The sequence below is a fragment of the Plutella xylostella genome, chromosome 24, assembly GCF_932276165.1.
Source record: "Plutella xylostella chromosome 24, ilPluXylo3.1, whole genome shotgun sequence".
Lineage (NCBI taxonomy): Eukaryota > Metazoa > Arthropoda > Insecta > Lepidoptera > Plutellidae > Plutella > Plutella xylostella.
In genome coordinates, this window is record NC_064004.1 from 3,321,448 (window position 1) to 3,345,991 (window position 24,544).

General features: G+C 39.6%; 1 protein-coding gene across 1 annotated transcript; it reads left to right on the forward strand.

The window, feature by feature from the left end:
* The first annotated feature begins 2,384 nt into the window (after nt 1–2,384).
* On the forward strand, nt 2,385–23,892 carry LOC105388721 (transmembrane protease serine 9). Its single transcript, XM_048629747.1, has 11 exons — nt 2,385–2,594; nt 3,080–3,180; nt 4,399–4,527; nt 4,939–5,071; nt 5,593–5,832; nt 6,137–6,312; nt 20,837–20,958; nt 21,322–21,471; nt 22,224–22,356; nt 22,772–22,903; nt 23,675–23,892. Exons 1-11 carry the CDS (start codon nt 2,519–2,521, stop codon nt 23,855–23,857), a joined length of 1,575 nt encoding a protein of 524 aa, XP_048485704.1. The 5' UTR covers nt 2,385–2,518; the 3' UTR covers nt 23,858–23,892.
* Nucleotides 23,893–24,544: the final 652 nt, after the last annotated feature.

Below are 24,544 nucleotides of genomic sequence, written 5' to 3' on the forward strand. Positions count from 1 at the left end.
AGTTGAAAGGAGCAAATTAAAAGTTTTGTAAAAATATTAAAATTATGTTGTCGAGGTATGAAGTGGTCGTGGTTGGATTTATAATTACGTAAATTACGTAAGATGATGTTCGCGTACATAATATATAATACTTATAATAAATAAAATAATAACGATAATTTGTCGCTTTTGAACACCCTTTGCAGTCCTACAAAAGTAATTCGGTATTCAAATTTTCATAACACTTTATACTTAAATTGGTTTTCAGTACTTGTTTGTCTAAATAATGAGCCATTGAGTTTTTACGGCTAAGATTTTCAATTTACATTATTAAAGATAAGTACATAATTTAAAAAAAAAACATAATTTATGAAAGTTCGTAGCCTAAAAAAACTAAGGCTCATGCAGTTTCGCTGAAGATCAGCGCTGAAGTCGTTTTTAGCAACTTGCATTATTTCTAAGCTTGAAGTTATTTTATATCTTTTGTTACATATTATTACTATCCATTTCCTTTGAACATTAACTTAATAACGTATTTTTTCAAAGTTAAACAATGTTTTCTTCTTTAGTTTTTCCATCAAGAAAACTAACATTCTGCATTCAGTAACTGGATACTCGCATGAAAGCTATTGAATGTTACAGTCTTTGAGTATGTTTGCATGAGACATGGTTCTATAATAAGTATACTTACATAAGTAATATATGTATATTATTATCACATGCATTAGTAAGTATGTACATTGTGCATGTATCTTATGTATATAAGGCAGTTTTCAATGAGGATTGGGGGATTTGCTCCAAAATATTTTAAAGTAGTTACCTAATCGAAATTATTTAAGAAGGATGATTCTTTCTCCAAGTCCAGGTGCAGGTACTTGTTACACCACCACAGACAAAATATTATAATGTCGTACCTATATCCAGTGCTAAACCCGGTGTCTTTACAAATTTTAATAAGATCTTTCTTTGTTTTCGGTGGTACCTATAAGTAGGTACTTTTATGATCTTTCTGGCGTGACTGTGACAAACACTATACTATAGAGCCACGAACCACTAGAGCAGGGGTCGGCAAGTAGTTTTAGGTAGAGTCCGGATATTGGTCGAAAAATTTTAAAAGGTCCAGAAAAAAAAAACTTTGTGAGAAAAATTGCATCGGCGGTCTTGAGCCAGGTTTTTATAGTTTGGTTCTCGTGAAGAACAGCTAATTCGAAGAGTGTATTTTAAGTGAGCGTCTGTTAATCTCAAACAATATCTGTTTTTTTTTTAACTGAAAATTATGAAAATGAAGTTTCGCAAATGTATATCGAACCAAAAAATAGTCGCCAAATTGATAGCAAGTTTTTTAAAATTTTGATATTTTTCTGGGACATGATTGACCAAAAATTCTTCAATTGACACCTTTCTATATATTTGCAAAGACACATCTTCTTGCAGATCAATTATTTATTTTCAATTTAAAGTAACGCCTTTGGCAGATTAAATAACTTGGCAGCAAGGACTTTTGCCTGGCAGCCACATCTGTCCATTCGGCGGCAGCATCAACTTCAAAGGGCGCCTTCAGAAACAGAGATAGCTTGCCCATCTCTGCAAAGTCTTGGAACCTTGTGGCGAATTCGTTGCTAAGATCGGCCAAAAATTTTGTAAACACTGCAATGTCTTCTTCAGAGTTCTCCTTATTATAATTATTATGGTCGTCGGAAGCTATAAGTACCTATGAACAGAGCACACGCGGCGACTCGACGCGAAATGTTTTTCATCGATATTGATGTTGTAAAACAGATTAATTAGATTAGGTAGGTACCTACTAAGTTAGATTGGTTCAAAATATTACAATAATATTCAAAGCATTTCTTTATTTATACTTGACATGCCTATTGCCTACATTACAATATTTGGCGGTCCGAGGTTCAACCTTTCGCGGTCCGCAAACGGACCGCGGTCCGCCTGTTGCTGACCGTTGCACTAGAGGTAGTTGTCACCGTTGTCACCCTGGTAAGGATTAGCCAGATAGTCGAATTAGTAGACAAGACACAGTAATAAGTAGGTAGATACAAATTAAGCTTATTTTCTATCAAAAAATCCCAGAAACAAGTTTACCCTCTATAAGTATATTTTATACACCTTCTTCTATACATTACTCGACTTATCAAACCAGTTACAAGATTCATACATTTTATCCTCAAAGAAGAACCAGTATGCAAAGATCCGCCAAATATATCACTGGCTTGTGGAATTACTCGTTTCATAGACCAATTTACGCTGGTCATGTTATAACCGAAAGTGTTCAACTGCCTAAAGCGTGTTCATATGGATATAAGGTGTATTTTTCATTAAATCAGATGCATTAATAAGTTAGTGTTTATAATGTTTTGTTTTCTGGTGTTGTATTAACGTATTTATTATTATTAGTGATAAAGACCTCGGGTCAACATTCAGACGTGTCCAGTATAACTATAATATCTATAAGAAATGATAATATAAAGTTATAATTATAATTCAAAATATTTGTCTACCTTTTTGGTAGAAAGAAAACCAAGAAATGTGGAAATATGTGCCGTGTTTAGTTTTAATTAGCAGTGTATTATTTAGCTTTAGTTCTGGACTTATGAAAGAAGGTAAGGTTATGATTATGATTAATTTAACAATAATAAACATTTTGTAGACGAGATCACAAAATGTCTCCGCGCGCTAATAATGATGAATGATACATTCAAGAAGGATAAAAGTTGGTACATAACTACATGCGAACTGCCTACTTGCTTTTCAAGAGTCTATTTCAAGGGTATTTGGAAAAGAGAGTAGTTACTTATAAAAGTTTTCGAAATAATAATTGATTTAAAATTTATAAGTAATTGAAATTTACCAATATCTCCACAACCGCTACCTACCTGTCGCTTAATCTAAGTTACCCACTTTAGTGCACTATCTCATCCTATCACGTCCCTACTGCTGGGGCACGGGTCTCCTCCAAATGTAGAAAGGGTTTACCACGCTGGCCTAGTGGTGGTATGTACCTACATATACTACAAGTCGTACTTATAACTAGTTAGGTAGTACCAGCTACCGTACCAGAACTGATGATGACCACCCCTGGTTGCAGGCGACTCGTGCGCGGCGGAGGGCGTGGCGGGCGTGTGCCGCAACCTCACCGACTGCCCCTACGCGGACCAGCTCGTGCGACTCGACAAGAAGCGCCCCGCCGTGAGTAGAACATTGTAGAGGCATAGCAAAGTATAAAAATATGCTAAGGAAAAGCGTATAGCTTATCAGGGTACATACCTATCCCTACCTCCCATAATATTAAAGAATAAACCAGTCACACTAGTACACCCATTTATGCGCTGGACGCATATTAGCACAAGTGATACGTCACTCGGGATTCGGGATGGCTCCTTTCCGAATGATTAAAATTGATTGCGATGAATCTGTAGGTCTACCATAAGTTGACAAAGAATCACACTAGAAAAGCAACGACTTGAACAAATGCGAGTGTAAAATTGCTTTTTGGTAAAGGTTGTAGGGTAACGTAACGTACCTTGGGACGCTTGTACCTCGGGACATTGATTGTATTTAAAAAACCGGCTAAATAAACACATTAAAATTCTACCCTAGGTATAGTATTTTACTCGCTTGGCAAAACTAGTGAGTCTCGTGATCATACCAGCATCGAGTGTGTGTTGAAGACAATATGAAGTTTTTTGGAGTCAAAAGTAGCTTTTGTATAGTTTTTTGTGTTGCTTTATCTCATTGAGGCATGCTCAAAATAAAGACATGGATGTCACGTATAACTTTTCAGTTATTTAATTTTATGACATGGCAATTATCTGAAAGATTCCTATTAATTAAAAATAAAGATATTTAAATATTGGTTAAATATTGCTTTTTTGTACCTTGGGACACGATTAAATTTGTACCTTGGGACACTGTTTCCTATGGCTTTGTACTATGGAAAATGCAAACATCTAAATAACGCCTTATATCTCTGTTCTTATTAGTGCCAGAGTGAAACTAGACAGAAGAGAGATGCAGTAAATCAATAAGAACAGAGATATAAGGCGTTATTTAGAAGTTTGCATTTTCCATAGTACAAAGCTATAGGAAACAGTGTCCCAAGGTACAAACGTGTAACGTACCTTGGGTCAAAACAAGCCTTTTTACTTTTATCTTAATTTAATAAAATCTGGCCACACTAAAGCTTTAGCACAAATACTAGTGATAATAGATTATATATCCTACCGATTAAACAAAATTTCACATTAATATCTTAGTTGTACGCTGCGATAGCTTCATTCAAAGTTGGGGTAGTCGAAAATGTCCCTAGGTACGTTACGTTACCCTACTGTTTAACCAGCAGCAGTTCATTCCCTAGTTTCCTCTCCCAACCATAGATCATTAACTAACCCTCTGTATCTCCCCCAGCACTGCGCCTGGCACAAGAACGGCGAGGACATTGTGTGCTGCCCGCTGGAGCTGAATCTGCACAAGACGGGGCAGTTCCGTAACGCCTTCGGAGACACGCTGGATGGGGTGCTGCGCTCCGCTAACATGGTCTGTGGATTCTTCTTAGGCTACGTTTTTCTTCTTAGGATTAGATACTAGGCCCCGTAACGATTAAAACTGTTTAGAGTCTGCGCAAACATGATATACGCCACTAACTCAGTCTGGGAAGAACAGTTTTCCTATTGGAGACGCAGCCTTAAACGCGGAACGGTAGAGCTGGTCTAAAGGTTGCGATCGTGGAGAAGGCATTAGACAGACGGATAAAGAGGGTCTGTAGCCGAGGGTACACAATAAATATAGGTTCAGCTGATACGTGACTCGATCAGGCTCGAAGGACCGATATCTGGTGGGATTGCATTACCAAATCGATAGAGGTACGTCACTCGTAGAGGCTCCGTTCATACACCCCCACTGTACCAATAATAGCAGCTTTTCTAATGATGACCATGCATTCCTCAGGCGTGCCGCTACGACGGCAGCTTACCCGTCACCTGCTGTGAGGAGAAGAAGAACAACGAGCCGAAGCCCGAGCCACGCTCCTGCCCCGCGCTGCCGAGGCCCAAGAAGAATGTGCAGCATATCGCCTGGAAAAGTAAGGGGTTTCTTAAAGTCCTCCCTTTAAGCATTTCACAGTCTTATCATCATCTGATATCCAGTCGGCTGCTGCTAACTTACAAACACTATTGGCTATGTAATCCATCGCTTTTATTCCATTCTTCTGTTACTGAAACCCAAAGAGCTGGGACCGGTATTCAGACGACTACTTTACGACTTGATACTGTATTTAAGACCGGTTTACCCAATGAGGATATTCTGGCTGGCTAATCCTTTCAAGAAGAATATTAAGACAGAAGTATCCTACTAATATTATACAGGCGAAAGTTTGTGAGTATGTATGTATGTTTGTTACTTCTTCACGTCAAAACGGCTGAACCGATTGTAATGAAATTTTGTATGGAGTTAGCTGACACCCTAGGATCAACAAATAAGCTAATTTTTATCGCGGCATTCCCACGGGAAAACTTTTTAAAGCGAAGAGAAGCTCACGGAAACAGCTATCGTTTCTATAAAATTTACTGCTACTTACAGCCCCGTATATTATGATCCTTCCAGAATGCGTGGAGTACCAGCGCTACATCAACGTGTGCGAGGTCTCAGAGAGCGGCGGGCAGTGGCGGCGCCGCGACACCTGCGTCATGTCCGCGTTCACCAACAAGGTGGCCGGCGGCGTGGAGGCGCTGGAGAAGGAATTCCCTCATATGGTAGGTGGGATGTCTGGATGTTCCATGTTGAAGATAAAACCATTGGGAGCGACGTCTTACCTTTACCTGCCAATTAAACCAGAATCCATTGGTATAGACTGGTTCTCCATCAAATTTGTTTGGGACGATACCAGAAAGGCAGACATCAGTAGATTGTATGATCTTCTGATACCGCGATGTAGGCCTCAGTAGTTCCAACGGGTTACCCGTTTGACTGCCGTCTGTCGGCAGTCGTCGTTACTTCGTGGATAAGCTAGGCGCCTACCGCGCGAGTAAGTAGTTAAATGCGTAATTCGCTTTACTGCCATCTGTCGGCTGTCGTCGGTACTTCGTGGCTAGTTTAGATCGTAAAAGTAGTTGCATGCATAATTCGCTTTACTGCCATCTATCGGCAGCCCTCCCAACTCCGCGGCTAGGTAGTCGAGTGCGTGTAGTACAGCGCTACATCAACGTGTGCGAAGTATCAGAGAGCGGCGGGCAGTGGCGGCGCCGCGACACCTGCGTCATGTCCGCGTTCACCAACAAGGTGGCCGGCGGCGTGGAGGCGCTGGAGAAGGAGTTCCCGCATATGGTCAATATTTTATTGTTGATGTTTAGATGTAGGAAACCAGAAACGAATAAGTATATAAATGTACTGAAGGAGAGCCTGCTGGCCGGACCAAAAGCATGGCATCTCCTATGAAGTGGCAATATAAAACACTTTGTTCTCGGCCTTCATTGTCTAACTTCTATCAGCTAGTACGGGTCGCCATTTAAGACGTGACAAAAGTTCTCCGTCGGGCTTGCTCTTGAGGCTGCGCGATGGGAGTACCTACTTAAGCGTGATGCAAAACTTATGTCACGTCTTAAATGCGCCCGTGCTACTAGCCCTGTTTAAGGTCATCTGTTCGGCAGACTAAAAAGCGTCCCACGGTTCTACCTTTTTTGGCATAAGATTTATTTGCCTAATCTCGTATTGCATAGTAACTTTTGGTCAAAGTCTCGTTACGCCGAAAATCGTATGGCATAAATCTCGTTTAGTAAAAAGTTATTTCGCATAACATTGTTTAGCATAATAATGGTATGGCCAAATCTTGAATAGCCTAATAATGCTATGGCATAGGTTTATACAAAGTAATAATATTCGTTTGGCTTTAACTTTGACGGAGCGTCTCCCTACATAGCGCAAACTGGTGCCTTGTATTGTTTCCGTTGTTTGGTAAACGCTCCGCTCCGCTTCGCTGCGCTCCGCTTTGGTTTTGATGAACATGTGCACCTAACACGCTCCTCCTCGCTTTGCTCGTCGTCGCACCTATTTTTAGGTTTCGATCTCATGGGGTTTGTAATAATTATATTGGTCGTTAACTTTCGATTTTTTGAACATACAATATCGTGATTTTCGGGATGTAGGAGAAAAATACCACAATTTGTACATTTACTACATCCTAACTAATATTATAAATGCGAAAGTAACTGTGTCTGTCTGTCTGTCTGTCTGTCTGTCTGTTACTTTTTCACGCCAAAACTACTGAACGGATTTGAATGAAATTTGGTATACATATGGTCTAGACCCTGTGAAAGAACATAGGCTACTTTTTATCCCGGAATTCCCACGGGAAAACTTATTAAGGCGAAGCGAAGCTCGCGGGAACAGCTAGTACTTAATATATTATTTATTAAAATAACATTAGGAGAAACAAGATTATACATAGGTATAGACGTATGTATGTATGTATGTATTGCACAAAACCCAGCCAGGAGTTACCCTGCATCCTGGATTACGCCAGGCCAACCAGGCAGCACATAGTTTTTAAGAGGAGGGGGAACACACGCTCAGGGATAGGTAAGGAAAGTGAGTATAATCGACCGAGTATGCACCCTAATAAGCCAATATAGGAGGTAGGGTACGGGTAGGAATAAGGTTTGTGGAGAGCGTAATTTGTTAGCCTTCTTGGCATGTCTGGGTGCATGTGATACATTCTTCTTCGTGCTGCTGCTGCTCGGGTCTGATATCCTGTTCCAGTCCATGGAATGGTCCTGTGCTGATGCTGAAGTGGTCCTGTGCTGATGCTGAACTGGTCCTGTGTTGATGCTGTAGTGTGTGCCAGTAGATGGCTGGAGTGGTCCTGTGCTGATGCTGTAGTGTGTCCTGTGCTGTTGCTGAAGTGGTCCTGTGCTGACGCTGAAGTGGTCCTGTGCTGATGCTGTAGTGTGTGTCTGTAGATGGCTGGAGTGGTCCTGTGCTGATGCTGGAGTGGTCCTGTGCTGATTTATTTTTATTTTTATTTATTTTATTTTAACATTTTCATGGAGAACCAACAGCATTTACTAAAAACAATACAACAGAACTTAATAATTTCTTGATGCCATTAATAGGTCCCCGCATATAATAAGAAAAATATATGGTGACTGAAGGTAGGATTTAACAAGAAGATAAGGTTAAGTATACTTATAGGATATATGCCTACCTACAGCCACAACGGAAACATAAAGGTCTATTAGTTACATTATTATAAATTTACAATTACACATTGGCTACGTGCAAACCTACTACAGTAAAAATAACGAGAATCACATACTTAATCCTGAACAATTGAGAATCATGAACCACATGAAATAAAACAAAATAAAAAAACACACACACACAAAAAAAGAAATATATATCAAAGAAGAACTTACGCTACGTACAGTGCTCCAAAATTGATAATGCGCATAGAAATCTTTGACAGATCGGTTGTTTTCGATTATGTGACACATGATATTGACTCCTATTTCTTTCGAACAAGGTGCAAAATCAAGTGTTTTTTTTAAGGCTCTTACGATTTAATGATTCGGGTGTGAAGATCTGCATGTGCATTATTAACTTTGGACAAGTGTACCGCCTTGTGCACCTGAGCATACATCTATGAGATGCTGACGCAAGATGGGCAAGCTGCTGCAGAACACATCCGCCTCGGACCCCGTGAATCGTTTGTTGAAAGATCTACAGGCTCTAATAAGGTAGGAATTTTGTCTGTAATTACTGCTAGAGTTGGGTACATGTAATAATGGTTTCAAACGAGTTTGACGCGAGGGGACTCTTAGACCTATCTTAGACAGCAATGCCGGGCAATCAATAAATCCCTTCAATATTTTGGCCAAGAACAAGACATCAGCAATTTCTCTGCGAGTTTCGAGGGGTATAAGGTGACACTTTATGCATCTTTCGAGATAGCTCGTTTTAGGCAATTTAAACTTGAAGCCTAGAAAACGGGTAAACTTTTTCTGTATTCTCTCCAATCTATCTATATAAACCCCATACCTCGGATTCCAAATTTGACTCGCATATTCTAGATGACTACGGACATAGGAACAGTAAAGGATTTTTAAGGTTTTCATTGACTTAAATGGCTTTGAGACGCGCATAATAAAACCCATAGCCCTACATGCTTTACCTACAATGTTGTCAATATGCGAGTCAAACAGAAGTTTTGAGTCATGAGTGACACCTAGATCTTTAGTGCTATATACTTGTTGAAGAACCTGGTCATCAATTTTGAAAGTGCATATGTATTTCTTGCGTTTCCGACTAAACACTATAAAATAGCACTTGTCAACATTAAGGTCAAGGCCGTTAGCTGAGCAGTAATGGCCGAGTCTCTGAAGATCATCCTGGAGAAGCATTTCATCTAAGGAGTTGTTGACCTTTCTAAATATTTTCATATCATCAGCGAATAACAAATAATTCGAATTTTTAAAGCAGATGTCAATGTCGTTGATGAAAATGATAAAAAGTAGAGGCCCTAAAAGGGATCCTTGAGGGACGCCTGATGGAACGCTTCTCCAAGAGGAGGTAAACCCGTTGAGCACTACAGCTTGGTTTCGATTATTCAGATACGAGCCAAACCATTTCAGTAAATCTCCACTTACTCCAATAAGTTTAAGCTTTTTTAGAAGCAAATTGTGGTCTATACGATCGAAGGCCTTACTATAATCAGTGAAGATTGTAGCGACCTGATTATTATTGTCCATCTCATCAGTAACAAAATCATTTAATATTATTAAATTGGACACAGTGGATCGCCCTTTAAGAAAACCATGCTGAGCAGGGCTGAAAGCTGACTTAAGTCTATTGTAAAGTTGGTTGAAGACAATTCGTTCCAGCACCTTCGCGATAAGGCACAATTTAGAGATTGGTCTGTAGTTATCTGCCTGATCCTTAGGTCCCTTTTTGTGAATGGGTGAAATAAATGCTAGTTTCCAGCGTAGCGGAACAGTACCTTCGTTCAGTGATCTATTGAAGAGGATAGATATCGGTAAAGATAATTCAGAGGCACAGTTTGAAATAAATAAAGCTGGTAGTTCGTCAGGTCCTGCAGATTTTGATAAATCTAAGGACTTAAGCAACCGTTCTACTTCACTAATTCTTACTTCAATGGATGAGATGTCACATGCAGAAGCTATAATATTATCATCATTACATGGTTTAAAAATTGAGGAATTATTTTGGATAAAAGTGGAGTGGAAATAGGAAGAGAATAGCTCCGATATACCAGGACCATTGTCACTAGATACACCTGCATAGGAAACGCTAGAGGGAACAGAGCTGGTTCCTTGTTTCAACTTAATATAGGACCAGAATGCTTTAGGACTATGGGCTATGGCGGATTCAATAGACATTATAAGGTAGTGAGTCCATATTTCGCGGTATTCAAAATGGCGTCCTTATTTCGAGTTATATTTATTTTCATGATTATTACTCATTTTAATAGGCTTGGATACTCTAAAATTACATTTCATCGTTCATTATCTTTAACTGAAACTTCTTGATGTAGTAAATATGATTAAAATTGCCTAAAATGACTAAAAACTCATGTAATGTGCCGTGAGGGCGACGCCGCCATGTTTTTCATACAAACGCGACCCGGCTTACGTAAGGCCAGCCATATTTAATAATTGTGTTTTTTAATATTTATACAACGTTCAACTTTGTAAATAGTTTATATTTAGTTTATTATATTCTTATACTTACATTAAATTTAAATTTTAACTCTTTTTAAACTAATTTAACCCCTTTAAACTCAAAAACAAAATACCTCGGTATAATGGCCTGATTTTTATACGTTGTTCCAAACTCCGAGGTACCCTCGGTATAAGGAAAAATAATATGTCATGATTTTTAGCTTATAACTTTACAAATAATAACATTTGAAGTATATGCTAGATTACATAATAATAATGATGAACGTGACAAGCTTATAACCTAATTCGGCGGTACAAAATATCCTCTAGGAATCTTAATATGACACGATAATTGTTGACGCAAAAATCATGGTTACCTAGAAAACCTTAACTTAGTATGTATATTTGAAATGATAAAAAACAGTGTTATTTTATCGCTATTAACGTAAGTGATACATATTTTTATTTTATTTTATTTTTATTTATTTATTTTATTTTTTTAGGAAAACTTAACTAACTAATAATCTAAAAATAAACTAAAGATAACATAGGTCTAACAAGTTTCCACCTTTAGGTAAAACATTATTAACGTATTTAACGTACGTAACGGGTATTTAACAAATTAGTTATAGAATACTTTAGAATACTTATTTTAAAAATGGTTATAATTGAGAGACTTTAAACTAAAACTTAAACTAATACACGGGTTTGAGAAACAAAATAGCCACGAGCCAACCGGTTGCATATTGAAGGTAAACTGTTGGTGAAAATGTCTATTTCGTTGTAATCACACAACATATCATTAACTACCTGTGGTACACGCCAGAAAAAGGAATTTTGCCTATAATTACTTGCAACAAGGGGTACATAGAACAAAGACGGATTACGCAAAAACTTAGTTGGAGCATATAGTGTTATCAGACTCAGCAACGCAGGACAATCCACTATACCTCGAAGAATTTTTACGAAATATATTATATCTGCTATTTGACGACGGTTAGAAAGAGGCAGCAGGTGATGACGGTTGCAACGTTCATCATAGCTGGCATCTGTTATGCCGGTCCTGTAAGATAGATAGCGTAAAAATCTTCTTTGAATTTGTTCTATCCTGGCTACATATTCTTTGTATCTAGGATTCCATACTTGTGAGGCATATTCGAGTATGCTTCGTACATAGGCACAATAAATTATTTTTATTGTTTTGATCTGCGTGAAATTCTTTGATACTCTTATTAGGAATCCCATTGCTTTGTTAGCTTTTTTAATAAGTTGTTCGATATGCTGATCGAATAGGAGCTTCTCGTCGTGAACAACCCCAAGGTCTCTGATCTGATTAACCCTAGTTATTTTATTTTCCTTTAGTAAGTAGTGGAATTGAAGAGGTTGGGGTTTGCGTGTAAATGAGATTAGAAAGCACTTGGAAACATTAAGATCTAATTTGTTTGCAACACAGTAGCTATCTAATCTACGCAGGTCAGATTGAAGGTCGATTTGATCGTCTTGATCGTACACTCTCTTTGCAATCTTCATATCATCAGCAAAAAGGAATATTTGTGAGTGATGAAAGCAACTACTTATATCGTTGATGAAGATTACAAACAGGAGAGGACCAAGAAGAGACCCTTGGGGAACTCCAGAGGGAATTTGAGTGAAAGGAGACTTAAAACCATTAATGACTACCGCCTGAGAACGTCGGTTGACATAGGAGGTTAACCATCGAAATAAGTCACCGTGAATTCCCATCTTCAACAACTTATTAAGAAGTATTGAGTGGTCAATTCTGTCGAAGGCCTTACTGTAATCTGTGTAAATACAATCAACTTGACCACCCCCATCCATGTTACTTGTTAAAAAATCATTGAACAACAGCAAATTAGAGACCGTAGATCTACCCCTTAAGAAACCATGTTGGTAAGAAGAAAACGATGATTGCAGTGAAGAATATAACTGGTCATACACAATTTTTTCAAACACTTTTGCAATTACACATAATTTGGAGATAGGCCTGTAATGCTCAACTTTGGACTTATTCCCTTTCTTGTGAATAGGGGTAATAAATGCTGTTTTCCACAATGTAGGTACTAATCCTTCAGTGAGAGACCGTCTGAAAAGCAAAGATAAGGGTAGTACTAGGCTTTTTGCACAGTTGGTAATAAAAGAAGGAGGGATATCATCAGGCCCAGCCGAAATAGATATGTCAAGATTCTTTAAGAGTTTCAGAAGTTTCTCATCAGAAACTTCGATACAATGTAGGTTTTGCAAGGAGTCGTGTGTTATGACTTCATGATCTAATTCAAGTGAGGTGCTAACAGTAGGAGAAATAAAGGTGGAGTGAAAGTATTCGGAGAATAGGTCACATATTTTTTCAGTGGAATCTACCGTAACCCCATTATATGACATAATGGATGGAAAAGAAGACCCTTTATTTTTGGATTTCACATAGGACCAGAATGCTTTGGGATTAATAGTAATTGACTCCTCTGCTTTTGATACAAAGGCACTATAGCACTGACCTTCCAACTCAATTGCGCGATTCTTTAACAGAGTGTACGTATATAGATCAGATAAATTATTGTAAACGCGAAATTTTCTGAAGAACTTAGTTTTTTCTTTTAAAAGCTTTATTAAGGCTTTAGAATACCAGGGCGGAAATTTTGACGGGGAGATCGACTTTGAGGGAACGAATGATGACCTCAGTTTGTAAATAGTATTATAGAAGAAAATTACTGCTTCTTCTAGGGATCTAGAAGTAATCTCAGCATACCAATCGATTTTATTTAATTCAGATCCAATAGAATCCCAGTCAGCACTGTTATAGAAGAATTTGGTTCTAGGTTTTACTTTCGCCGACTTTGTTACACAGTAAGAGGCATAAATTAATATTGATGGGTGGTGTGAGTCTTCCTTAGTTAAAGGGTCATCACATCTCATAACATCTAACGGCAGGTCGGAGAGCATCAAATCAAGTATACGGTTGTTGGCATTTGGAATATAATTATATTGTGCTAAAAGACAAGAATATATAGTATCAATAAAATTGCGCTGATTTGCACCACATACATTAAGGGGCTGCAACTCAAGATTATCAGAATCCTTTGTCCAAGTAATACTACTTTGATTAAATTTATTAGAAAATTTACCAATATTTTATGTATGATTTGAGTTGAGTAACATATCTATGTTGTTTCTAAATCGATAATTTGATAACTCGAAATATGGATTATTAAAATACTTGCTGAACCCCTAATATGGAGTATGACATTTTACATAGGTAGGTACCTCGGAAATCGGAATATGACTACATCACACCTTCGCAGTGTCATCCGATGCCGTCATCAAACCATAAAATCAAGATGAATTAGCGACTTTCTTCCTAAATTTTAAAGGGATAGATATGCCTGACTTTACGAAACTACTACTAGATACTACTTATTACTCTTTTTAAAAGAAGAAAGAAACAAATTTGTAGACGCAAAACTTTATTTGGGTGAATAAAATAACACACACGACGGTTGAGTTTTTATAACACTTATATACATAATTGCCTAATTTCATTTCTGTATTTTATTTCCATTATCCTTCTACTTCGTGGTCTGATGGCCGTTGTAATATTGTTATCCCAGAATTCCCAGATAAATGAATGTCCTATATACTGCATTTCATGTTTGGTTTAGGGGTCTGGTTGATTTTTTCATTTTCTTCTTGTTGTCACTGAAAAATAAAGTAAGTAGGTAAATTGTATGGATAGTTGCCAGAATTAAGTCCTTATAAGTAGGTACCCATTTTCACAAAACTTAGTGAGTTTAGAAACGAAAACGCTAGAACAAAAACCTAGGTTAGTAAATAAACTGATGCCAAATTACTGATAAAAACATAAAAATATTTCCATTTTACGTAATTTCCTAAAATAATTCGCACACAAGCTTACCTTATCGATTTTCCAATTGCATATTGCAAATACAAACATAATAATTTAATAAAAGATGTTTGTTTTCTAATGTAAAGACTTAACAAAAATACTTTCAAAGAATACGGCAAACTTTTCGGCGGAAAATTGAACATGGCGCCGGCGCGCCTCCAGTCCAGCGCGCATGCGCCATAGAGATGTACCTAGTGCAATGTTCCTTGCTTCCGACCTATGCTTGAATGAAAAAATAATCGATGCTGGATCGATTCCTGGGTAGAATCTTTTATTATAATCATATTCGTTTATGGTAATACATTAAGTACTCGTCGGAAATTAGTACTGATAAGGTATTTGTGCTTTTGTAAGTATTCGATACTTTTCCTCAGTCCTTACACATCTACTTTTATTACGTATCATCAACTATTAAACATTTAAGTAAGAACATAAAATATCGTGGAAAAAATTTAGACCTTACTATATAGAATAGAATAGATTAAAACTATAGTAAAAAATGTTTAAATCATTCGAGTTCAATAATCGATTATATTCGATTACTGTCACTATTTCATCAATTTACCCCATCTCTACTCTATTTTTTTTTTAATCGCTTAGAAAAGTCCATAGAACATCATAGAAGCATTATGAATATTTTTTTCTAGCCAATGTTACCAGTTGCAATAATGAATTATGAAAATGTTACATAAATAATAGAAATTATCACGAAAACCAATATAAATGGAGAGTATTTAATTCTTTTCATTATTTTCAACTACTATTTAGAATAATTAAATTTATTTGGAGTACTTTAAGGTTAAAAAAGTATATCGATATTTTCGATTGTAATTTCCTTACGTTCATGGCCACACTCATGGAGCCACTGACAGGACTAACTCGGAATATGGAACAGGCTACCTCGGTATATGGAAGAAACCATAATCCTACCTCGGTATTAGGGTAAATCGACATGTGTAATAAATTATATTTTTTTAAGTATAATAAATGTGTTATCAATGAATCTGTGTTAAGAAATATAAAATTTAACGTATATTCTTACAGAAGACAATATTTCACATCAATATTGATGGTTACAAATGCTAATTTTTCTTACTTACTTTCAAATGTTGTGATTTACCTCGGAATAAGGACGCATTACCTTATATTTTAAATAGCATTCATTTTCTATTTTTTTAGCTCTTTCTCTTAGGGTTTTAAATGAGAGTTCGTCAGCTATATTTCCATAAGTTTTAAATTTTTTGAAATATTTATGTTTTTCTTTTAATATTTTGACTAGTGCCGAATTAAACCAGGGTGGGTGTGAATCGTTGCCAACCCGACGGGTAGGTACAAATTTATCTCTTATTGAGTATATCAAAGTGTAGAATATATCAACCGCTCCATCTAGATCATGGGATTTAAATTTATCATGCCAATTTATTTGACTAATACTTTTCCTGACGTTGGCATAATTAGCACGAGAGTACGAATAGGAAACATGCGGGTTTGTGGAGAGGGGAGTAGTGGTGGATAACGAAAGGTCGATAAACAAGGCTTTGTGATGAGGATCTTCAGGCACCAGGGGGTCCACACATTCACCGACTGAGACAGTTATATTCGATAATACTAAGTCCAGCAGGCGACCATAGTTGTTATAAATTTTATTGTACTGGTGTAAATTACACAGATTGAGTGAATCAACAAAATTAAACACATGGTCACCTGATAGTCCAGATGGTACTAGAAAGTCATTTGATGCTGTTGACCAAGTTATGTCACTCATGTTAAAATCACCCAGTACAAGAAATATGTCGTCACTATGAGAAGAACATAAATTGGTTAGCTGATTTGAGAAATTTGATAATTGCTGGGAGAAACTGTTACCGAAATTCATGCTACAAAGGTATAAAGTACAGATATTTAGTTTTAAAACCCGTTTACTCAAAGAATCTTTATAATTAATGGTCACCCAAATATCCTCGGCCGAGGACTGCCATGTATAGTTGCATGTTGATCGAAGACTGCGCTTTACTGCTATAGCCACTCCGCCACCCAACGATTGCTTAGTGGCTAAGTAATCACGGTCCCGTCGATACACAATATATCTACTATCGAATAATTCTGAATCTGCGATACTGCTAAGAAGCCATGACTCACTTATAGTAATGACGTCATAATCATTGAGCAATACGTTGTGAATAAAAACCTCGGTTTTGGTTCGCAAACCCCGAACATTCTGATGATAAATATTTAAGTTAACCATCGTATAAAAGTAACAATTGCTCGGATAAGTCACTATTCATTTAATTCACCGTATAAGGTGCATTATGTATTTTGTATGTGTGTAAAATAAGATAGCAAACCCAGTTTGAAACCACAGTCACATCGAAATATTCGTAGGAATAAAAACTCACAATAATACTTTTACCATACAATCGGCACTGGCTCCGAAATAGATGTGTATCCGTAACTATTACAATCATGCTCAGAATATAACCATAAGTTATGAATACATACAATGCAATAAAATAAACACCATAATACGCTGTGCATAAACACAAAACACAGACAAATATCATTAAGAAATAAATGTAAGTTGCCATTTTTATTAGATCTAAGCTCAATAAGCAAACAAGTGCGATAAGATTCATTATCATTACATAGCAGGTAAGCAGAAAAAGGTAGCCACAGTATTCACAAGGCAATAGCGACACAAGTGATGATGTAGTGTGTGCCAGTAGATGGCTGGAGTGATCCTGTGCTGATGCTGAAGTGGTCCAGTGCTAATGCTGTAGTGTGTCCCTGTAGATGGCTGGGGTGGTCCTGTGCTGATGCTGCAGTGGTCCTGTGCTGTTGCTGGTGTGGTCCTGTGCTGACGCAGAAGTGGTCCTGTGCTGACGCAGAAGTGGTCTTGTGCTGATGCTGTAGTGTGTGCCTGTAGTTGGCTGGAGTGGTCCTGTGCTGATGCTGCAGTGGTCCTGTCCTGATGCTGAAGTGGTCCTGTGCTGATGCTGTAGTGTGTGCCAGTAGATGCCTGGACTGGTCCTGTGCCGATGCTGTAGTGTGTGCCAGTAGATGGCTGGAGTGGTCCTGTGCTGATGCTGAACTGGTCCTGTGCTGATGCTGTAGTGTGTCCTGTGCTGTTGCTGAAGTGGTCCTGTGCTGACGCTGAAGCGGTCCTGTGCTGATGCTGTAGTGTGTGTCTGTAGATGGCTGGAGTGGTCCTGTGCTGATGCTGGAGTGGTCCTGTGCTGATGCTGTAGTGTGTGCCAGTAGATGGCTGGAGTGATCCTGTGCTGATGCTGAAGTGGTCCAGTGCTGATGCTGTAGTGTGTCCCTGTAGATGGCCGGGGTGGTCCTGTGCTGATGCTGCAGTGGTCCTGTGCTGTTGCTGGTGTGGTCCTGTGCTGACGCAGAAGTGGTCTTGTGCTGATGCTGTAGTGTGTGCCTGTAGTTGGCTGGAGTGGTCCTGTGCTGATGCTGCAGTGGTCCTGTCCTGATGCTGAAGTGGTCCTGTCCTGATGCTGAAGTGGTCCTGTGCCGATGCTGTAGTGGGTGCCAGTAGATGGCTGGAGTGGTCCTGTGCTGATGCTGCAGTGGTCCTGTGCTGATCCTGAGTGGTCCTGTGCTGATGCTGGAGTGGTCCTGTGCTGATGCTGTAGTGGAGTGACTGTAGATGGCTGGAGTGGTCCTGTGCTGATGCTGCAGTGGTCCTGTGCTGATCCTGAGTGGTCCTGTGCTGATGCTGGAGTGGTCCTGTGCTGATGCTGTAGTGGAGTGACTGTAGATGGCTGGAGTGGTTCTGTGCTGATGCTGGAGTGGTCCTGTGCTGACGCTGAAGTATTCCTGTGCTGATGCTGTAGTATGTGACTGTAGATAGCTGGAGTGGTCCTGTACTGATGCTGTAGTAGAGTGACTGTAGATGGCTGGAGTAGTCCTGTGCTGATGCTGGAGTGAGTGACTGTAGATGGCTTAAGTGGTCCTGTGTCTGATACTGCAGTTATGCTGTAGCTGTAGATTTCTGTAGCGTTCCTGTGGCTTACGTCTGTGACTTCTGAGCTGGGTAGTGGTTTACAGGATTGATGATACTTATTCTGTGTTTGTGTGCGTCTTCGATTGGTGGCGATAATTGATTGAAAATAAATTGATTGTTATCTTCCATTTATTATTCAGTTCTAGCGGTGGATGCTCGTGTAGGCAACGGTTGCATATGAACTATAGTTGCTATAATGATTTTATTATATTTTATCTTGTGTTCGTTTTTCAGTTTCCCTTGAATGGTTCGTTGATGTAGACAGCTACATATCATCATATACCAAGCGGTCAAAAATACTTGGTAGAATTCCATTAAAATATTCGGTGAGCTATTGTTTTAGGGGTACAGTTTCTGTCTATTAACATTTTTGTTATATTCTGCTTAAAAAGTATCTTTGTTGCAATGTGGGAATTTAGTTTAACAAACTTTGGCTTTGTCTACTTTTTCCCCATTGTTTCAGTTTGGGTCTATTTTATGGCTTGCAGATGTTCCGTTTCTTTTGGCGCAATGGGTCTATTGCCGGGGTTTTTTTTTTTTTTTTTTTTTAAATATTCTGTACCCGTATTACGAAAAACCGCAGCATATTCTATTCGATAGTCTATTCGAAAGTGCTGTCAACCTGTCAACAAAAAAATGGCGGTGTATAGATTTGCGAAAGTTTGACAGCTATCATTCCATAGGTCATTGTCAGAATAATATTATGTACTCTGTGGTCATTCTTTTCGAAACTCATTCGAAAGGTAAAAAGTGTTCGAAAGTGCTGTCAAGTTGACAGTAGTCGCACTCGCATTCGATTCTATTCGTTAGCTCGAATTTTCATGATACGGGTACTGGTCTGAAAGAGAGCTTATTTCTAAGAATTGCGTTTCCTGTGGAAAAAATATTAGTCAGTGGTCCTAAACCCTGCACATGTTTGTATAATAGGATACTTACGTTAGTTTCCACGCATTGTTAATTAAAATATATATTATGTTAAGTTTGTTCATGCAATGAATAAATTGGCGATGTTTTAATTTACTAACTAAAGTTTTTATTCGTTGGTATTTTGCTGGATGGTGTAAGTGTCGTGCTAGATTTTTTGGACACGCACTGGTTTCGTTATTAATCCTTTTCAAAATGTAACAGATCTTAGGAACACTGTTCATGCAATAAAAGAATTTGAGTTTTTTGTTGTTGACTATAGATAAATGCATTTGGTGATATTCTGCTGGATACTGTGCTATTTGGATAAGTACAAGTTAAAATTAAAGCAATATGAGATTCTTTTTTTCTTTCCCTGTTCAAAAAATTGCAATAATCACCACGTTTTGCTTAGTTCAAGTAACCACTACTTTCGTTCAGGACATATTGAGTTAAAAGGCTTTTAATTTCAAATGTATTCGGAAGGATGATAAAGTATGCTGATTGCCTTCTGTCAGGTGCCCTGAAGGTCTAGCTGGTAAAACTACGGTGTTGCGGATAGTTGGTATTTCTGAAGCAACGTCAGCTGGTCTCTAAATCGGGATTGGAATTCTCTCACCAGATTCTCCCGGATAATGCTTTAGGGTATGACGGTGGCGGATGGCGAACTTATATCACGCCTATAAAGGGGCTGCGTCACACTATAATTTATACACTCCACACACTAGAACCGCGCACTTTAATGAAATGACTATATTGATACAAGGCAAGAGATTAGGTAATTTGACACTATAGTATACACATTGCAAAACTTTTTCAATAAATAAGAGATCACTTAATATAGATACTTATAAAGACTCAAGCTTTCGTACAACGGTTACTGATAAACAAAAGGCAACGCGAAACAAAGGATTTTTATGCGCAAGGGCCAGCGGCCAACACGTGTTGGGGCCCGGGAGCGCCCGGCGGACCCGACCGTCCCGCTTGCCTGTCACAATGCCAGATTATACATAGGTATAGACGAACATAAATTTGAGCAAACGAAACTTAGGTGTTTAAAGATTGTGCCTAAAGAGTTTTAGACGAAACGAGCCTTATGCCACATAAGTCTTCGCAAAGTGATGGTTGGGCCAAAAAGTTTAGACCATACGAGTTATGCGAAATGAGTTTTGGTCAATAAAGATTATGCGAGATGAGCGGAACCCGCGTCCCACGCTAAGTAACTATGCCTGTTCGTGATATCCTCACATTGGTTCTTTGGCAGATATGACCGGCCCACTGCCACTGCAGCTTTTCCTTATTTAATTTTGCCTTGGTCATGGATAATTAAACTTCTAGGTGCTTCTCGGCTGCCGCAACACCGTGGACTTCGAGGGTTCCATCAAGTGGGTGGCGGGAGGAACCCTCATCAGCGACAAGTTCATACTGACCGCCGCGCACGTCGTCTCGCATCGGGATTAGTAAGTAGCCTTGGAGTTTTCAACTGAATCTGATGTCGTGTCGAGATATACTTACATTCTGAATGCCTCTTATAGTTGAAAAACTACTAGATTTACAAATTTTACTTATAGCTAAGCGTATAGTAGCGAGTATGCTGGCTCCCGTCTAGACTACCTATCATCGTGGTCACTGTGAAGCAAGTGGGCTGATATTTTACATAAACTGGCACCCTGAATTAACACAAAGGCTACTTTAAACCCGGGATTAACTACCTAGTTATCACGGGAAAACTTTTTAACGCAAAGCTCGCTTGAAAAGCAAAGTAAGTAGGTATCTTCATAATCACCAGAATATATCTCTGAACCTCTGGTCCTCTTCCCCAGTGGTCTAGTCCGCTTCGCCCTGCTCGGCGCGCTGGCCAAGTCCATGGCCAGCGAGGGGGACCTGCACAACGTGGTCAGATACTACAAGCACAAGCTGTACACGCCTAAGGAGAAGTACTACGACATAGCTCTCATGGAACTGGATACCTCGTAAGATACTCGTTATGTTTTTTTTCTAGAAAAATCTTGGCCAATAAGAACGAATTTCAGACGACTAAGGTTACCGACATATTATATTATGCAAATGTCAAAATATGCAAGCTAAAGTGGCAGTGGGCTGGTCAATGGTCATATCTGTCGAAGAACCGATGACCGTTGGGGTAGACAAGTTCTCGAGTGGAGACCACTAAGGGGCAAGCGCAGCGTGGGACACCCTCCTGCAGAATGAGGAAGAACCAAGTATTGTGGCGCTCATTGGGATGGGAGAGGTCTATGTCCAGCAGTGGATGATTATTGGCTGATGAACAACGATTGACGCCGCAATATACGAATAACGGCCGATCGACATAAGCACACCAATAGCTTTTGCGCAATTTTGACACATTCCACCCGCGCTTCTGAGGAGACCAGCAGTATCTAAAAGCGCGCCAGCGCAGAAAATCTGGAACCTACAAAGTTAGTCTAGGAGTTTCTATAGTGAAAATTCGTCTGAAGGTTATTATCATCAGCAGACTGTATAACAATAGGTAAAGGTTGATTGCAAGGCGCTTGATTCTGCGAACGGGTGTCAACTGATCCTCTTACATTTTACTCACTGTAGGTTTTCTGCCGCCATGGCACATCATCGCACCTTGTCTTTTTCACTCTATTGACTTGATCGACAGTGTCCTCTGTCACCAGCCAAATACCACCACCAATACAACTGTTTCTGCAATTCATCTGTGTTTTATGTTTCCCTCCAGGGTAATATTCTCCGACTTCATCCGGCCGGCGTGCCTGGCGCTGCCGCAGATGACCATCACTGATGACGAGAGGATCCTGGCCGGCTGGGGAGAGACCGGCAACGCGGGGCCCACCGCCGACTACCTCATGAAGGTATCGTGATCTTTAAATTCACCTAATATTTAGTGTTTCACCCATTCAACAGAAGGTCTGGCTCCCTAACTCTCTTCTATTTATCGGGTTGGTGACGAATACTAGAACTGGACTAGCTGATGACTTTGTTGCCGTGGCGAAATGATTTGGTAGTTAGATTAGTTATAAAAGGTGACTGATCCCAGGGTACGCTAGAGATGGGACATGTTGATACGTAACTTAGGGAGGCTCTAATCTTTCACCCCATACAGCAAACGAAAGGTACTTTAAGTGATAAATTACGAGTCTTATGACTGATAATACTTACTGATATTTTTGGCTCTGTTGGTAAGTAGGTATAGCAGCACTGCTCAACCACCATAGTGCCTTATTGGCTACAATCCCGAAAACTCTCTAACCCAACTTAACCTTCCAGACGATCGTGAAAGAGTTCCCGGCCAACGAGTGCTCGCGCCGCATCGACCCGCAGGGCCTCACGCGCGGCTGGGACCCCAAGGCCATGATCTGTGCTGGAGGAGAGCGGGGCGAGGCCAACGACTCTTGCCATGTATGTTGTTGACACTCCTTTATTCGGTGAAGCGGCTGCATGGGACCCCAAGGGCATGATCTGTGCCGGCGGAGAGCGGGGGGAGGCAAATGACTTTTGCCATGTATGTTGTTGACACTCCTTATAGGTTTACTGATGAAGCTGGACAGCGGCTGGGACCCCAAGGCCATGATCTGCGCCGGCGGGGAGCGGGAAGAGGCGAATGACTCCTTTTATGTAATGTTATGGTTCATCCTTATTTATTGCGTGGGAGTTACTGATGAAGCTGGACCGCGGCTGGGACCCCAAGCGGGAGCGGGGCGAGGCGAACGACTCCTGCCATGTATGTTAATTATCATTGTTATTTGTGAACCCTCCTTATTGCGTGAAAGTTACTGATGACGCTGGACCGCGGCTGGGACTCCAAGGCCATGATCTGTGCCAGCGGGGAGCGGGGGGAGGCCAACGACTCCTGTCATGTATGTTGATGACACAACCTAACCTTAAACCTAGTCAGAGGCCTTCGGGCAGCTTGAAAACATCTGCCAGACACTTACCTTACACAACTCACTTACACAACACATACACTTAGACAACTCTCTCAGTACCAGCTTGCTGGGGTCCACCAACCCGCTTGAGGCCTGCACGGTGGACTAGGCCTGAAACCCTTCCATCATTGGAACGAGATCCGTGCCCCAGCAGTGGGGAGGTGATGGATCGTGATCGTAAAAATAATGATGACTCCTTATTTCACGAAAGTTACTGATTAATATTATTATTTCCCCTCTCCAGGGCGACAGCGGCGGACCCCTACTCGCCTACATCGACGACGAGGACCTTCCCTGCACGTACGCCGTCCGCGGCATCGTGTCCTGGGGCTCGCAGTGCGGCCAGGGCTCCCCCGGGGTCTACACTGATGTCAACCAGTACATGGACTGGATCGTGGAGAGGGTGTGGGGGGTTGTGGACGGGTAAAGAGGTTTTGTGGAAGTTTGAGTGAATAAATTGTCTTGTTTTATAGTGAGATTAGCTGTTTTATTGCTAAAGGCATTGAAATCCTTTTACTTTATGTTCATTAAGATTGGAATAGGTAGGTAGGTACTTACGATGTTCGCAAAATGGAAAATGCCTTGATTTAACTATTATTCTGAACAACGGACACACAGACAGAAAAGAAAACAGCTGATAGAATTGACAGTTTGATTTGACATTGACATTTAAGTATATGTCAGACAGAAAAGGCGATTGTTGTTGAATTTTAAACAGTTTATTTTGTAAATAATTGTAAAACGCTTAGTTATAGGTAATTCTTTAAAATAAATGTATAGATAAAAAAATTATAGCATAGTGATAGCAATATTACAAAATGTCTGTAACCAGTTACTTTTGTTTGTGCTGCTTGTCCACGAACGACTTGCATAGCTTGTTCAGTGTTCAAAACAATAGAAACTATGCCGAAATGGTAGAAGACTTATGCGGTGCTAAGGTAAGGCTACGTGCATGTACTAGTCCTGCTTTTCCTCTTAATTTATAATCAATCTTTACCCAAATTTTATGATATGGTGTCTGTAAACATAACCTAAAATAACCTTACTAATAGTGGAGTAGTTCATGAAAGGAGTCTTCCTGATTGGCCATCGCACTCTGGGAAGTCAGTAACTG

Excerpts from the sequence above, each read along its gene's own strand:
- LOC105388721 (XM_048629747.1), top strand. The coding sequence starts at position 2,519 with ATGTGGAAATATGTGCCGTGTTTAGTTTTAATTAGCAGTGTATTATTT. Across the intron at positions 20,959-21,321 it reads GTCGTCTCGCATCGGGATTA|TGGTCTAGTCCGCTTCGCCC; the intron begins GTAAGTAGCCTT and ends CCTCTTCCCCAG. Across the intron at positions 22,357-22,771 it reads CCGCCGACTACCTCATGAAG|ACGATCGTGAAAGAGTTCCC; the intron begins GTATCGTGATCT and ends TTAACCTTCCAG.